Source organism: Semicossyphus pulcher, unplaced genomic scaffold (genome assembly GCF_022749685.1).
Source record: "Semicossyphus pulcher isolate SPU_LCO1_2020_fin unplaced genomic scaffold, fSemPul1.0.p SCAF_17, whole genome shotgun sequence".
In the NCBI taxonomy this organism is placed as follows: domain Eukaryota; kingdom Metazoa; phylum Chordata; class Actinopteri; order Labriformes; family Labridae; genus Semicossyphus; species Semicossyphus pulcher.
Genome location: NW_027211681.1, coordinates 11,110,746 through 11,126,119, shown reverse-complemented (window position 1 = coordinate 11,126,119; position 15,374 = coordinate 11,110,746). Strand labels below are relative to the sequence as shown.

General features: G+C 44.1%; 1 protein-coding gene across 11 annotated transcripts in view; it reads left to right on the top strand.

Moving 5' to 3' along the window:
* LOC138595412 (nuclear factor 1 X-type-like) overlaps positions 1–15,374 on the top strand; it is a 106,789-nt gene that overhangs the window by 70,252 nt on the left and 21,163 nt on the right. For 8 of the 11 annotated variants that reach the window (XM_069666812.1, XM_069666814.1, XM_069666811.1 and 5 more), the window contains 4 exons: positions 13,922–13,984; positions 14,315–14,389; positions 14,651–14,774; positions 15,213–15,248. In XM_069666812.1, the coding sequence (XP_069522913.1) occupies positions 13,922–13,984; positions 14,315–14,389; positions 14,651–14,774; positions 15,213–15,248 (298 nt within the window). The remainder of the gene's footprint in view (positions 1–13,921; positions 13,985–14,314; positions 14,390–14,650; positions 14,775–15,212; positions 15,249–15,374) is intronic. The other 3 variants (XM_069666817.1, XM_069666818.1, XM_069666808.1) reach the window with 1 other exon arrangement.

Genomic DNA, 15,374 nt, shown 5'->3' with positions numbered 1-15,374 from the left:
CCTCTGCCCCGGCAAACACACACATTGCTTCCCAATTTTATAGCTCTACATAGAGTGGATTAAAGCTCATATGTCTGTTTAATGAATTCCGCTCTTTTGGTGAGAATAAAAAGCTGTTGGATTATGATTTTGTTTACGTTTCTGTTCTTGATCAGGAGCCTAAATGCTGTGTTCATGGGAACATTCTGTCTGTATGGTTTGGCTGGTTTAAACAATGCAAATGTAATTTTGGGTCATAGAAGCTAAAACACTACTAACACGGATTAACTTCACAGCACGGTCATGTTATCATTTGGCCAATCAGTTATTCTGTGTGTGTGTGTGTGTGTGTGTGTGTGTGTGTGTGTGCAGCTCAGCCTGGGCAGAGTACAGGGATGATGTGTGGGGTGATTGTGGTAAGGAGGTGAATTAGATTTTGGAATTAGAATTAGTGAGGAGACGTTAAGCGGGATGGGCTTACAGGCTAAGCACTGTGAGGTTTGGGGTGGGGGGGGGTGCAATCCTTATATAAACACAGACGCACAGCAAAGATCAATACACATGAACGCCTATGTGGTGTCTGTATCAAAAGATATAGGTGAAGAAGAAGAGACAATGGAAAGAAATGACTGAATGAGGCAGACACTCTCACACACACACACACACACACAAGTTCAATGTGTGGTGTTTCTAGTGACTTGTGCTCTGTGGGTACACACATGGTTTGTCTGTGATCCAAACTCTAAAAAGACTGGAGGCCTCTGATGTCTGGCAGAAGCCTCAGAGTCGCCTGCTGTCCTTTGCCTGGACTGAGTGCTCTTTTCTGGGGACAGAGAGTAGAGATGGCAAAAGGTTATGAAGTGTGTAAGTGTGTGTGTTTGCGCCTGTGTAAGAAGCTAGCAACATTATAGAATTATAACAGTACGATTTAGTGGTCTCAGTAAATATCAGAGTTTCACAGAACACAGTAATAAACTTTTAATAATGACCGACAATGACCCTCGGAGGAATGAAAAAGGTTTTTTTTGACTGAATAAATGCTTTATTTATTTATTTGAAGCCCCTGTAAGGAGTTTTCTGATGGTTATGAAACAGACTGAAATTAATTCTGATGACTCTATATGACCTACAAAAGCAAACCAGACCATCAGCGACAACATCGATTATTTCTATGTAGTTATTTTTAATGTCTGCTGGCGGGGGGTAGGTGTCAGACGAAGCGATTAAGTGCACGCTGCTTTTGTTCACATTTTCCAGGGCAAAAATGTAAAGTGAGTGATACATATGACAGGATGAGATTTTTTGTTAAAAACCAACACTTAAGCATGTACAGGACAAAATCAGCAAAGAGATAAGAGGTACGGCTTTGTCCACAGGGGGCGCCAAAATCAACACAAACCAAAAGTTCCTCACAGGAGCTTTAAGATAGACTAATATGGTGGAATTCATTGTTTTTTGATAGGTTAATATAGTAGTAATAAACACTGTATTATAACTCGCAGTTTTCAGACCATGCTATACCTTGTTACACAAATACCGCTGCAACCTTAGTGTATAAATTTAGTAAGTAGTAGTAACACCTCAGGTATATGTCATCTCTGTCTTCTCTTACTCTCTCAATCGCACACTGTCTTTCATTCACAAACACACACACACACACACACACACGCGTTTTGACTCTACGCAGCAGCGATGCGGCTCCACAGCGAGTGCCTATACCACCAAACAGATGGTGGTCTGCTTTACTGTACATCTACATCCTGATTGGTTAATCTACTTGTCTGTGCGGGTGCCATCCCTTTCTTGTCCGGACTCCAAGCTGTTTAGAGCTATCCTATCTGCGAGGGTTACCACCGTCGCCATTTGTTGGATTAGCTTGTTGACTTTGTTTGTGCATCATTTTTTTTCTTGTGTGTTTTCCCTAGAGTTGCAGTAACTGGGCGACTTCTTTTTGTAAATGTACTGTATGTTAAAATTTTCAAGCAGTTGTTCACTTTTCTTTCACCACTTTTTAGTGGTAATTGTTAGTGCACGTCCCTTTTTGTTTTTATGGTATTAATGGGGCCATCTGTGTTTCAATTTTGCAGTTTAGAGGGACTTGCTGCTTAAATATTTTTCTTTACATCCATGCACATATAACATTAACCCATTTAATCAGTGCTTGTAGACCTAAGCTGCATCAGAGATCAGACATAGACGCACAGACACGTCCTCACAGGGTCACCCATCGCTGATACAGACGACTGGGTTGACTTCAGGCTGGCAGTCGCGCCAGGCTCCAGCTCCCTCACATGACCTCACCCTTTGCCCCATGCCGGTCTCTCCGTCAGCCCTCACCAGGCCGCACAATGGACAAAGAAGCCTCAAGAGTTTGTGTGTGTGTGTGTGTTATGTGAAAGTGTGTGAACATTACCAAGCGACGTGTCATGTCTTTCATCTCCTCCATATATTGTGTTTTTGTGTGGTTGGAGTGTGCGCACCCTGATTTACACTTGGTAAGATGACACCTTGCACTCAAGGGCACAAGTTCACAGTCTGCCTTGTTTCAAATTTACCTGCCAGCTTTCCTCTCCTCTTTACCTTGCTTCCTCTCTCTCCCTGCCCTCCCGCAATCTTCCTGCATGGCCTTTAATCCTCAGTCTGCGTAGCAACACGCCAACACACTGAGACTCACCAGCACACTGCCACAAACGAACACAACTGCCAACATGAATGCATATTGACATGCCACAAAATGAGCGATCATCAACCCTTGTCAACCTCGTCAAACTTTGCTTTCATTGGCTCATACGATCCCACTTTATGGCTGTGATTGGACCGTGTATCCACACCCCTGTGTACACACACACGCACACACACATTCAAACACACTGTTTGCTCTACTTCCTGCGTTGAGCTGTCTGGCTGGCATCATCTCCAGCTACAGTGCCAAAGGGTCAAAGGTGACCACCGCTTGGCAGCACTAGCTCCATGTCCTTCCGCTCTTCTGTGGGTGTGTGTGTGTGTTTGTGTGTGTGTTGTCAACGTGACAGCGTGACCTCTTTGATCAAGTTTCCTCTCCTGGAGTTTTCCTCCATATATTTATACAATATAATATACACAGCCTTTATATCCCTCACTGTTTTCACTCTACTTCTCGACTTGCCAGCAGCTCCTTTCCTCCTCTCCTGCTAGCATCCCTGCTCCTCCTTTTCTTATAATCCCCACCCTCCCACCCCACCCGCCCACCTCCCACAGCCCTCTTACTTTCAGCCTCCCACCCTCCCTCTGTCCTCTTGGCACAGATTGACAGAATTGAGTCACTTGGATTGTTCGCACTTCCCAGTGAGACACATATTGTGTCAGTGTCCAGCCCCCTGAGTGCTACTCTATATGTGTACAACCCATCAGGGAGCAGTGGCATCTACTGTATATGCCCGCCTGTGTCACTATGTATGCTGTTTGGAAATTACACTGTCGCATGAAATATATGACTTCATTCTTTATGATATTAAAAAGTTTTTTTCCAACAGAAAATAATTTTGATTATGGCTTTTCTGCATTCCCAACTGAACCATCATTATTTTAAAATGCATCCGAATGGATGCTTCCTCTCTTTACTTTCATCACCGCTTTTCTCCTGAGCAAAGAACTTAAGAGATCCTCTGTAATTGGGTCTCTTGCTTTCCAGCGGAGCACATTCACCCAACTGACTTTTTGACGTATTGTTATGTTCATAAAGTGGCACATTTGCTCAGAATTTTCATTGAAGTGTTCCTCGGGAGAAAAAGACTTGGCTGCAGGAAGAATGTTTGTTATCACTGTTATCTCAGTGGTGCTTTTGGAGGAGTTGGCAACCTTGCTCAGTATCACTTTGTGTGTGTTTGCGTGTGTATGTGTGTGTCTGCGCTGAGGATGTTTTCTCACTCTTATCGACGTGTCCTTGGCTGTGCAAGTGCTCCAGCGTTCTATTAGTGTAATTCAATTTCTTTTATGTGTCTTGTAAAGAAACGCAAAGACCTTGGAAGATAAAAGTGAGGAAAAGAGTACCGGTATAAGAGGCATGTAAAAGAAATAACACTCACAACACATATCATTTTAAATAGAGAGGGATGTGGGCAGAGAGCAGGTGGTCTAGGTTGTTTAAATTTCGAAAGGAATGATTGTAACCAGATAGATGGAAAGTCAAAATGAAGTATAATAGAGGGAAAGTGAGGGAGACAGTTCCAACACTAGAACATGGGAGAGGCTTACCTTAAAGCACCCCTCTGCTGGCCAGACAGGAAGTGTGTGTAACAGCCTCAGCACAAAGACCCACAGTATGTATCTGGGCCAGCAGGAAGAGGAACGAGGGAGGAGAAATCCAAGTCTCAACACAGGCCTTCCCTCGCACCCCGGCTCTATATCCAGCTCTTGACTTTCCCTGCAACTTTTCCAACTTTCTTTTTGCATAAGCTGCTCGGAATTCTTCTGGTTCACTTTACTCCGGTTCTCTTAACACTTTGCTGTCTTTTATTTTACTCCTAACTGCTGCGTTGTATTCCCCTTAAAACAGAGCTGTACAGTGTCTCACTTCTGTGCAGTGCGGTCATGGCTCATTTCCATACTGTGCTGTCCCCCATACATTTTTCCAGTCTCCCTTGTAATTTATTTTCTTTCTGCAACTTTCCTCAACCTTTCACTGCTGCTCCCTTCCGCCGCAAATATGCCTTCTGTCACAATGCTATGTGTTTATCTTTTTTTCTGACCACGTTCTTTTCTATTGTAAATCTATATTTCCGGCTCGCACGTCTCTCTGTCTCTGTACTTGTTGGTACTGTAGGTTTGTCCCTCTCTAACTGCCTCTTTGTCTCACTGCGAGCGCTCAGCTCCTGATGTCAGAGAGTGTAAGGGAATTTCGATTTGAAACACTTTACTTGAACATGATAGTGTGCACGCTATGTGTTGGATCTTACTATCTAAGGGCAATATGCGGAAGGATGCGCTCCTACTCACATCTCAATAATATTCACGGCACCATATTTCACTTTGATTTTATTCCCATCACATCTCTCTCCCTTTTCATGTCTTTGTCTCTCTTTCTCTCCGTTCCTGGCCTGCTTCTCTCCACAGTCTAGAGAGTGAAGTCTGAGCTAGCAGAGACGCCTGGCCCAAGGCCTTGTTGCTTTATTTGCATTTCACCATGCTCTCGCTGTGCCAGGAAAATGCCACCTGGTGGTGATCACCCCCTACTGCAGCCGTCCCTTCAGCATGTATGTCTCTGTTGAGTTGTATCCTGTGAGAGCCCTGAAGGTAGTGTCGCGAGTAAGTGTACCCCCACTTCCCCCACCCCCTTCTTCCTCCTTCCTTCTCCCTCCCCAGTGTTCCCCTTCTCCTTCCCTTTCCGGCCTTTGTGCAGCTGTATTTATTTGGGCTGGAGCGGGGCTGTGCAGAGACACTCACTGGTCCTTACCATGCTTGGGCCCCCGCCTTGGTTGACGCCTTTAAGCTGAGTAGAGATGGAGGTTGACAGGGTAATAATGCTGGTGTCAACACCACTTACAGGACAGTTATATCAGTATCAGCTCAGCAGGAGGACGTTCACACTCTGTTAGGCTGGGTCGTGAACCGTGCTGGGGGCCCCCAGCTTTAGCCACACAGACACGGACTCACACACACACACACACACAAATGCAGAGTGCTCGGGCCTCTAATGAAGCAGCTTAGACGTACATGAAAGCAAATTGCTCATAATCGTTTACAGTGAACACAAATTTATGCACACACCAGCTGAACACATTAATTCAGCGTCACTAAACTTTTCCCAACATGTTCTTTTGAATATATTCACATTCACATCCCTACATGTAAGTGTTATACATTCAGATTTAATTAAATAATTCAAGTACACTCAATATCAGAGTCTTGTGTGCATGCTCTCTCTCACACGTGTCAGCTGGGGGAGTAGATTTGTGTAAGTGTGTGTGTCTTTTTTGTGTCTGTTTAATGGGACTATTGCTCCTTGAATCCTAGCGGTCCTTCAGGACTTTTAGCGGCTGTCCAAAAGCAAGTCTAGTCAGCATGACTCCAAAGCACAGAATCCCATTTACACTCCACTATCCATATTAATTATGAATCACAGTTCCATTTGAGGCCTCTGTGACCACATTGCATAGCAATGATCACAGTAACCAAATGGGATGCTGACAAGTTTGCCTGTCTCAGAGACTTTATTGTTTCCCCACTAAGTGTTTTTAGCTGTGAAAAGTTAGCGAAGCAGAAATGACAGCACACTGCTCTTGATTTATTCTGCAAAGGACTTGTGAATGAATTCCGGGTTTTATTTAACTGTCTGTCTAAAAGCTCCTGTGAGGAGTTTTTCCATAGTTATGATCAGACTGAAATGAATCCTGGTTACGCTATATGACCTACAAAAGCAAACCAGACCATCAGCGACAAGATTGGTTATTTCTATACAGTTATTTTAAATATCTGAAGCTGCTGGTGGGGGGGTAGGTGTCAGACGAAGCGATTAACTGCACGCTGCCTTTGTTTACATTTTCCAGGGCAAAAATTTAAAGTGAGTGATACATATGACTGTTAAAGAAAGCAGGAGGAGAAAACCGCCACTTAAGCATGTACAGGGCAAAATCAGCAAAGAGATAAGAGGTACGGCTTTGTCCACAGGGGGCGCCAAAACAACACAAACCAAAAGTTCCTCACAGGAGCTTTAAGATAGACTTCTATCTCAAGCTTCTTGTTTTAACTGAACTCTTAACCACTTTTGATGAGACAAAACCATCATCATTTTTCCTAGCATAGCAATGAGTGTGGCATAAGTCGTTAATGGTATAAAACTCCTGCGTTTTTTGTATGATTTTGCAGATTTTTGCTGCATCTTTATCACCCCAAAACTCTACAATCACTGGACTGTTGGCAATGAAACAGTTATTACACCCCATATTACTTTTTCCATCTTTATTAATGTTTACTTTTGTATGCATAGAACATGGTTAGACATTCTGGAAATGTCAGCCAACATATTGCATTTTATGACAGGCGCAGATTTTATCAAACAAGCCCTGGCACATGCGCGTTACAAAGTCCATGACTTATTTTAAGCTGAATGCAGTAAAATGGTAAAAGATGATAACATGAATGAAAAGATGTTAAGCATTGATTAACTGGCTTATTGGGCCACCTTGTTACAGACAAACAATCAGATGAAACCAATCTAATGTGGGAGCAGAGTATCAAACGTTTAGTTCCTGCTTCATTTCTACACCGTGACAAATCTCACATACAGCAGCAGCAGCAGCAGCAGCAGCAGAGAGTTTTACACAAACTAATGAAATCAGGCCTAATTCATACACACAGTAGATTCACACATTCTGTACTTAAGTTCATGACTCTAACAGGAAGTCATTTCACACCCCTCTGAGTAAGAATTTGTCTTGGCTTGCATTGAATGCCACAAGTGAAAGAGTCCACCCTTGAAATGCAGAATATATCCACTCGCTTTTAATCCTGTTAATGAAAAAATTAATTTTTGATCATATGCCATTTTTACCACATATAGTAATGAAGGACTTAAAGTCGGTGTACTTGGTTTACATCAGGTTTTTATCCTCTTACTATTGGAGTTGGGGGAAAAAAACACTTCCCAGAATTGATTTTTTTTGGGCCTCTGGGTAGGCTAATTTGATTTTAACTACCCGCCTTGAGGATACTTCCTCTGGGCCCTCAACTTAACATTTAGCCAAGCTTATATTGTCGCATTTAGGGAATACTCGGTGACGTTACATAGCCAATATCTTTGGATTAAACACATGCCTTAAGAACAGTGAGGGACCCATTTGAGGAGACCCGTGTATCTCGCTCTTGGTTCCCCACCCAGTGATGGAGAAACATTACTGAAGACTGTGTAGCTGTGTCGCTCAGGTCCACAATAATCTGCACTGATGGAGCCAAGAGGTGATGCTGGGGTGAGGATAAGAGGATGAATGGGCAGAGGGGGGAACAACGTGAAGGAGTGAAGGGGATAAAGAAGGAGGGGGGCATGCATGGGCATACAGCCAGCAAATTACCCCCCCCCCCACACACACACACATCCACTCACCATCACCCACTCTTCCCATTCCTTGCAAGTTCATGCATACTCTCTAGACCCATGACCCCCTCCCTTTCCCTTTCCAACTTTCCTTTGCTCCCTTCACTATCCTCCTCACTCCCAGCCTTGTAATCCCCCTCTCTCTCCTATCTCTGCTCCTCCCTTCATCCTTCCCCCCTCACGCCTCTCTTCTCCTCCTCCTCCTCCTCCTCCTCCTCCTCCTCCCCTCCATCTCTCGCTTTCTTTCCATCCCTCCCCTCGTCTCTCAGCATCCCTCTCTCTTGGGTCTTCTTGCCGTGGTGTGGTGCTGTTGGCAGAGCGTGGGCGCAGGCGGCACACAGACGGGAGCACAGATGGGCAGCAAGCTGCGCAGGGCGGCCAGGCACACCTGCTCCACACAAACACACACACACAAAAACACACACATACAGAGCCCTACTCTGCCACCTCGCCACACGGCCTGCCTGCCTGGCACAGTGGCACAGTGATGCAGGGACACAAACACAAATACACACATGCATACAAACTTACATACATTCATTGGTACATCCATTCGTACATGTAAACCTTTGTGCATACACTGATTTTGTACAGTATATGTACTTTGTGTTTTTTACACAGGTAAAACCTTAATTCTCATGACTTTAAGATTTCAAGTTTCATGTCTAAGAATTAAATTTGTTTTTGTCCGACAGATTAAAATTCGAAAGGTCACATTCACACTTGTGGTTCACCACATGGGGGTCTGGTTAACACGTGCACACATACACACATATACTAAGTACACATAACAGTAGCAATAATAAAGACTTCTTAACACTCAGACTGAAATCCTCATATGACACAGTCATAAATAATTAAATAAAAAAAAATCAGAAGAAAAATAAATAAAAAAGAAAAAAATAATAAAATAACATCCAATAAAAGAGCTGAGTGAACATCTGTGTGGGATAGCCAGGGGGATTAGGAGGGTTTGGAACATTTTAAGCGCATTAAGGATTAAAAAAAGGTCAGAATGTTTAGCAACATACCGATAAACCTCTTAAGCGAAACCCAATTGGGAGGCTGTACGGCGTTATCCTGTGTTTTGGGGAGGAGAAGAGAGGAGAGGGGGAGAGCGGAGTTGACATTTGTTCCAACAAGGAGGGGAATGTCTCTGTACCAACAGTCTGCACACATACATGTAGTCGCACACATACATGCACGCACATATGTACACACACTGGTTTGATGTGGCGGCAGAGTATGTTAGCTCACTTGTTGGTTTGTATGTTGTTGTCAGGAGTGTGCATGCCTGCACTGCACAGGCTCTTAAGTGACCACCACTGTTTATGCATCTGTCAAACAGTGGTGTACCACTGTGGAGCCCACTTGTCACTTCTTTCATTCTTGACCTTGGCTTTTGCTTTTGGTTTTATCCCAAGTTTATAATCATCAGCTCCAACATTTCCACACTTGGTGAAATGTAATTTGTGCATTTTGAGTTGAGTCTGTAGCTGCAGGGTTCACAGCACTTTTAGGTCACGTTTGAATGTGTTTTAATCAGGGCTTTTTTTTTCTGCTGAGCTTTAGGTCCCTGCTTTACTCTGCTCGCTCACCATGAGGAGTGACAGCCTGGCAACTCTGTCTGACCCCTAACAACAGTTGGTCAACAGCACAGGTCACTGAGCCACAAGCCTAATCCTCAAGTGATGGCAGGATGGTGGGATTGAGAGTTTGATAGACCGGGTATTAAACCAACCTTAATCTGACCCTGGAGACCAACAGTTCAGCAGGTGATGTGGTGAAGCTTGAGATGACTTGACTGCTCTAGAACAGGGCGGCAGTCGCTAACAGATGAGCAGATGAGAAGGTCACAAAAAATGATGGGGCACACGCAGTACAGATTTAATCGATGCGGAGGAAAGCCACAGAAATGTGTGCCGAATGTCAGAGTGATGCTAAAAATGTAGCCTTAGACCATAAAGACTGTGGTTATGTTGATTGTGGCGAGTGTCGTGAGATTTGCCCTGAAGCCTGTGGGAAGTTCTGCAATCAGCAACCGCAGTGGGTCACTCAACTGGGGGTACGTTATGTAACTGGTAACAATTATATATGTTTTCACCAGTGTGGGCAGGGGAATGTTAGTAAACGTGGGCAGGGATCAGTGGGAACACATTTTTCCCTTGAGAAATACGAAATGAAAATGGTGGTGTAGTATTTTTTAATAACTTCATTAGCTGTTATTATAAAGCCTAATTAGCTGCCAGGAATTTTGAGCTGTGGAAGCCCAGGACACAAACTTTGAACTCACATCCAGGCAAATAATGGAAGTCACTAATCTGAGAGAGTTGTAGTTAGTAGAAACACAGTAAGTCATTAATTCTGCCGACCTGAATTCTGAATTTTCCATTTTTCTTTTTCCTCATGGGTTTAAATGAGCTTATTTCTTACTTTTGACCTCTTTGAATTTCTGTCATACTGGGATGTTTTGAATATTTTCGCATTGGTAAAATCAAAGAAAGTTAGAAAGTGAGAAAATAATAAAATTTTTGGTGAATTAGTTTAATTTAAAGTAATAATCTCCAAGATTGTCATTTAAATAAATGTTTGTTAAGTCGCTATCTATCTTCAAATGAGGTAACACAATGGTGAATGAGCCTATGGCCTGCTTATTAAAGCCATTGCTTTTGCAGTATATAGTATTATTATGGACTAGGTTTCTGGTGCGACTGTTGCCGAAAAAATCACAAGCAGTGCCCAGTTAGTGACGCGTTTCGATGACTACAGATACAACTTCAAAAAGAAGTGAAAATCCAAAGAAAAAGAAACAAACTGGACGCTCAGATGAAGGCAAACAGTCTTAAAAGGAAAGTGACCGTCAGCGAGGAAAATCAAGAGTTATAACTGTTACAAAGGGACCCAACCATAGACATCTTGTTATCTGGGATGTGTGCGCCCTGTAATGGCCTCAAGACATCGATTATCACTTTAACTAAAAAAAAAAAAAAACCCATTAACTGAACAAAGTAGAGTCAATGTTGTGTCCAGCGTCTTGTGAGAAAGAGGCTTTAAGTTGAGTAAAACCAGGTGAGACAGGTGTCTGTAGCATATGTGCCGATTCAGGCCAAATCAGTAGAAAGGCTTTCTGAGAGACACGTGTGATGAGTGTCGGGGTGTTTCTGTTTCATCTGCTGGTTCAGTGTTTTATAACACAGTTGGTTATCGACATGAACACAGTGTTAACAGTCCCACATGTGTACATCATCCGGTCACCCTGTGTACACTCTGATGTTTATCTGTGTGTAATAGTTTTTAAATTCACTGCTTTGAGGGGCTGCAGGGGTAGCCTGAATGGTTAGAGGTTAGCGATGGGGTTGCTGGCGGTGGAGGTGCCGGGGCAGCCACGGGGGCTGCAGGGCTATGATTGGGGTTGCTGCAGGGAGGGCTTTGGGGGGCTGCGGTGGGAAGATAAGGGGCTGGATGTGTGGTTAGCAGGCACGGAGGGGGGTTGTGGCTGGTGTTGTAGCTGCAGCTGGCAGAGCCGTGATAACCAGAACCCGACCTCCTCTTTCTTACCTCCCTCTCCCCCCCTGTCCCCCTCACGCCTCTACACCGCTATATGATGCACTGTTGACTCCTTCTCCAAGAGGTTAATAAAGTCGTTCTCTGACAGCACGGGACATATTTACAAACTTCTAAACTTAGAATCAAAAAGAAGAGAAAGAGAGGAGTCAGGGTTGTAAAGTAACATGAATCGTCCTGTCTCGCATAGAAACGATGAGGTTTGGCAGCGTAGGCCTCAGGGTGTGTTGGAGACAGTGTCCCTGCTGCTGAAAATATCTGCCTGGCAGTCTCTAATGCAGCATCAACCTCACGTTTCCTTCTTGGTTTTGCGTACGACTGAAACAGCCTCACATGTTGGGGTCAAGAGGCCAACAGCAGCGACATTAGGGCAGGGTTTCTAAATACAGATTTGATGAATCCTTTGAGAAAGTTTTCTGTCAGTAAATATATATTATATTATAAGTAGAGGCGAGAATGATACTGTAAAGAAATCAGTGATACAGCGGCACGGTAGTGTCAGTTACATGGCTCCACGTGCTTCATGGAAGCATACCCTGTAAGTGATGCATCAGATATCTCTCGCGCACACTTTATATACAGTAAGGTGACTGTGCATTCAACCGGTATGTGTCTGGCGTTAGAAATAGAGTGTTTACAATACTGTAGAGCCGTGTGGTGAAATACTACACGACGTTAAAAAGTCCAGTGAAGTCAGGTTGTTTTTCAACAGCTTTCATTGGCCAACATATATGTTTACTCTGAGTGTGTACCTCAATGTTTGTCCACGTACGAGTGTGTGTGTTTGCAAGTGTCTGGGTGCGTGCGTGGCGGGGGCGCAGCCTCGTATGTTTGGAGTGAGTGCCGTCAGTTAGCTGGAATGTGGCGCTACCGCCAATGCTAAGATGGCTGCCAAGCTCTAAGATGGCTGCCAGAATTACACCCAGCCAGTGAGAGACAGAGAAGAGCGAGAGATTGTGCATGAGAAGAGAGGGGGAAAAGGAGCTCTCTTTCATTTCTGTGCTCTTTCTGTCTTTCATTCTCGCTCTCTTCTGTCTCGCCTCTCTCTGTGGATAAGCAGTGCTTCGTAGGCAGCGAGACAGGTCTGTTATTGTTTCTGCTCAGTAATCTGTGGCTTAGTGTGGCTGCAAGGCAAGTGCTGCTGGCAGGAGTCTGTGTGCTCTGTTATCACCTACAGCCTGCAGATAAACACCTCCTTTAGCTAGTTAGTTAGCTTGCTAGCTACAGCGTTGCAAGGCCTGAATAGATTGCCGATAGCGTTAGCCCCCGCACGCCACCAGTCCTGGAAATGGAGCAAAGCTTTTTTTCATCAAGTCAGACATGTGGTCACGAAGATCGAGGAAATACATACAGATGCTCAGTCTGTGAACATATGTGCACACAAACATTTAGCATCTTTTTTTCCCAGCCCAGACAAGAATGCACCGTCTTCAGGCCAACTTTTCCCAGCGCTCATGTTACAAAACCTCGACTTGCACCCTCCTCGCTCAGCCTGCAGCTCCTTCAGGTCTAATTGTGTCCCGTTGTTGCCAAGACTTGGCATGTTTGTGTCTGCACATGTGAGTGGAGCCCCCATGCTTTCTTAGACCAGTCATAACAGGTGTGTGTTTGCGCAGATGTTTATGTCTGTAAACGCTTGTGTTTCTCTGCTGTCACTTAAAGCCGAGAGGAAGAGTTTTGTCTCAACTTTGACATCCGCTGCCTCAAATCCTTCGGGTCAGCCGGACTGGCATGGTCAGTGTCTGTGTATGCGTGTTAAGGTATTCATGTGAGTGTGTGTCCATGCTGGGATTAAAGTGTGAAACAAAAATTATAGAAACAGATTGAGAGAGTGTGAGCATGGCAGAGTGGGTGTGCGTTCATATGTGTGTGTGTGTGTGTGTGTGTGTGTAAGGTGCTCTGTTTACGCAGACTAAATCCCTACCAGCAAGAAGGTATTAAATAGGATTAGGGCGAGGGATATGATTGCGTGGTTAGATACTAAATGGCATAGCAGAACACTGTAAATCATTGCACCTTAAGTCAGGAGGGACAGAGGGAGATGTGAGGGAACATTCTTAGAAACAAGACATGTGTGATTCAGACACACACACACACAAGATGTATACCATATCCCGGCACATACTGAAAGTCCCACTTATTCCCTCTCACACCTCTGATATCACACACAGTCTTGGCAGCATGGATACATAGCTATGATTCACCAAGACATTGTACACTTACCAGTATGTTTTTGACTCCTTTTTTTAGCATACAAACCAGATCCTAACCGTTTGTCTTCCTCTATCCTCCCTCCCTGTCTCTGTGCAGAATCCGGACAATCAGACAGCTCTAGCCAACAGGGGGACACAGACATCAAACCACCGCCCAATGGTAGGTACACACACACACACACACACACACACATCCATGTCCAAACACTGTCAAATTAGCATACTAGAATTGATTCCATCATGCTTATCAGTCTTAACATTTTCCAATTATGGATCCAATTAGCAAACACACTCACACAGATGTTGTTCCGCAAACACAGTTGCAGATGGTCGCCCCCTCTCACAGGCCTGGAATTTTCAGGATATCGTCCAACTTTTTTTTTTTTTTTTTTTAACAACACAATTCAATGAATTTCAGATGTAGTTATCTTTCTTTTTCTCTTCCATTATAAACACATGGGAGTTCTGATCACATCCTTTTCTGCAACAGGGCACCTGAGTTTCCAGGACTGCTTCGTCACCTCAGGGGTGTGGAACGTGGCGGAGCTGGTCAGAGTGTCACAGAGTAAGTACGACAAATAGTGTAGGTGTAGGAACCACAGAAAGGCTGCTTGCTTGGGTCCCGACCTACCAGTTGAGAACCATGGATCTAGATTAACTCGGTGTTTATACTTCTTAAACGCTATGTTTCTGTGTTATGGTTTACTATTTCTCTATTGAACATTTTTGGAATATTTGCAAACTATACATCTCATCTTAACTAATTTGTGCATATGTCTCCTCTACATACCTTCTGTCCCCCCTCTTACACATATTTTTCTCTCAGCTCCTGTTGCCACGGCGTCAGGTCCCAACTTCTCACTGGCTGACCTGGACAGCAGTCCCAGCTACTACAACATCAACCAGGTGGCTCTGAGCCGGCGCTCCCTCACCTCCCCTCCCTCCACCAGGTACCTTGTCTCAAATATGACTCCCCAGAGGCTACAGTAGTGTATGGGTGTGGTATGTTGCATGAAAACACCTGTGACCAGTAAGTTCAGCTTAGTGGTCACTTGAGGGTGAAGCGAAGTGCTACCTTGGCATGTCCTTGTGTGAAATCACGGGAATATCTACCAACAGTACTTCACTTCTCATCAGAAGGTGACTTTACTGGAAATTAAAGTTCACGTTTTCATTGACGTTTCTTTCTTTAAATAGCATTTAGTACAACTGTCCATTCCGAGTCTTGGACTCTGTCCTGATCCTCCTCATGTACGTGTGTGTGTGTCTCTCTGTTAGCTGCTTTCCTCTTTATGAATGTGTAACGGCTCTTTTTTGCCTTTTCCTCTTTTGTGTCTTCCTTAACTTTCTTTCTCTCTTCTTACTTCTGTCATCCGCTGTCACTTTAGGTCTGAGGTGGAGTTGTACGCAAACCTTCCACGGAGGTAGTTATAAACACAAAGACTAATGAGACACATGCACTGAAAACACACAAACACACACACACATTGAGAGGGAGAGCCTTACTGTGTGGCTTTCTCTGCTTCCTAACTTTTTCTTTCTTTTTCTAT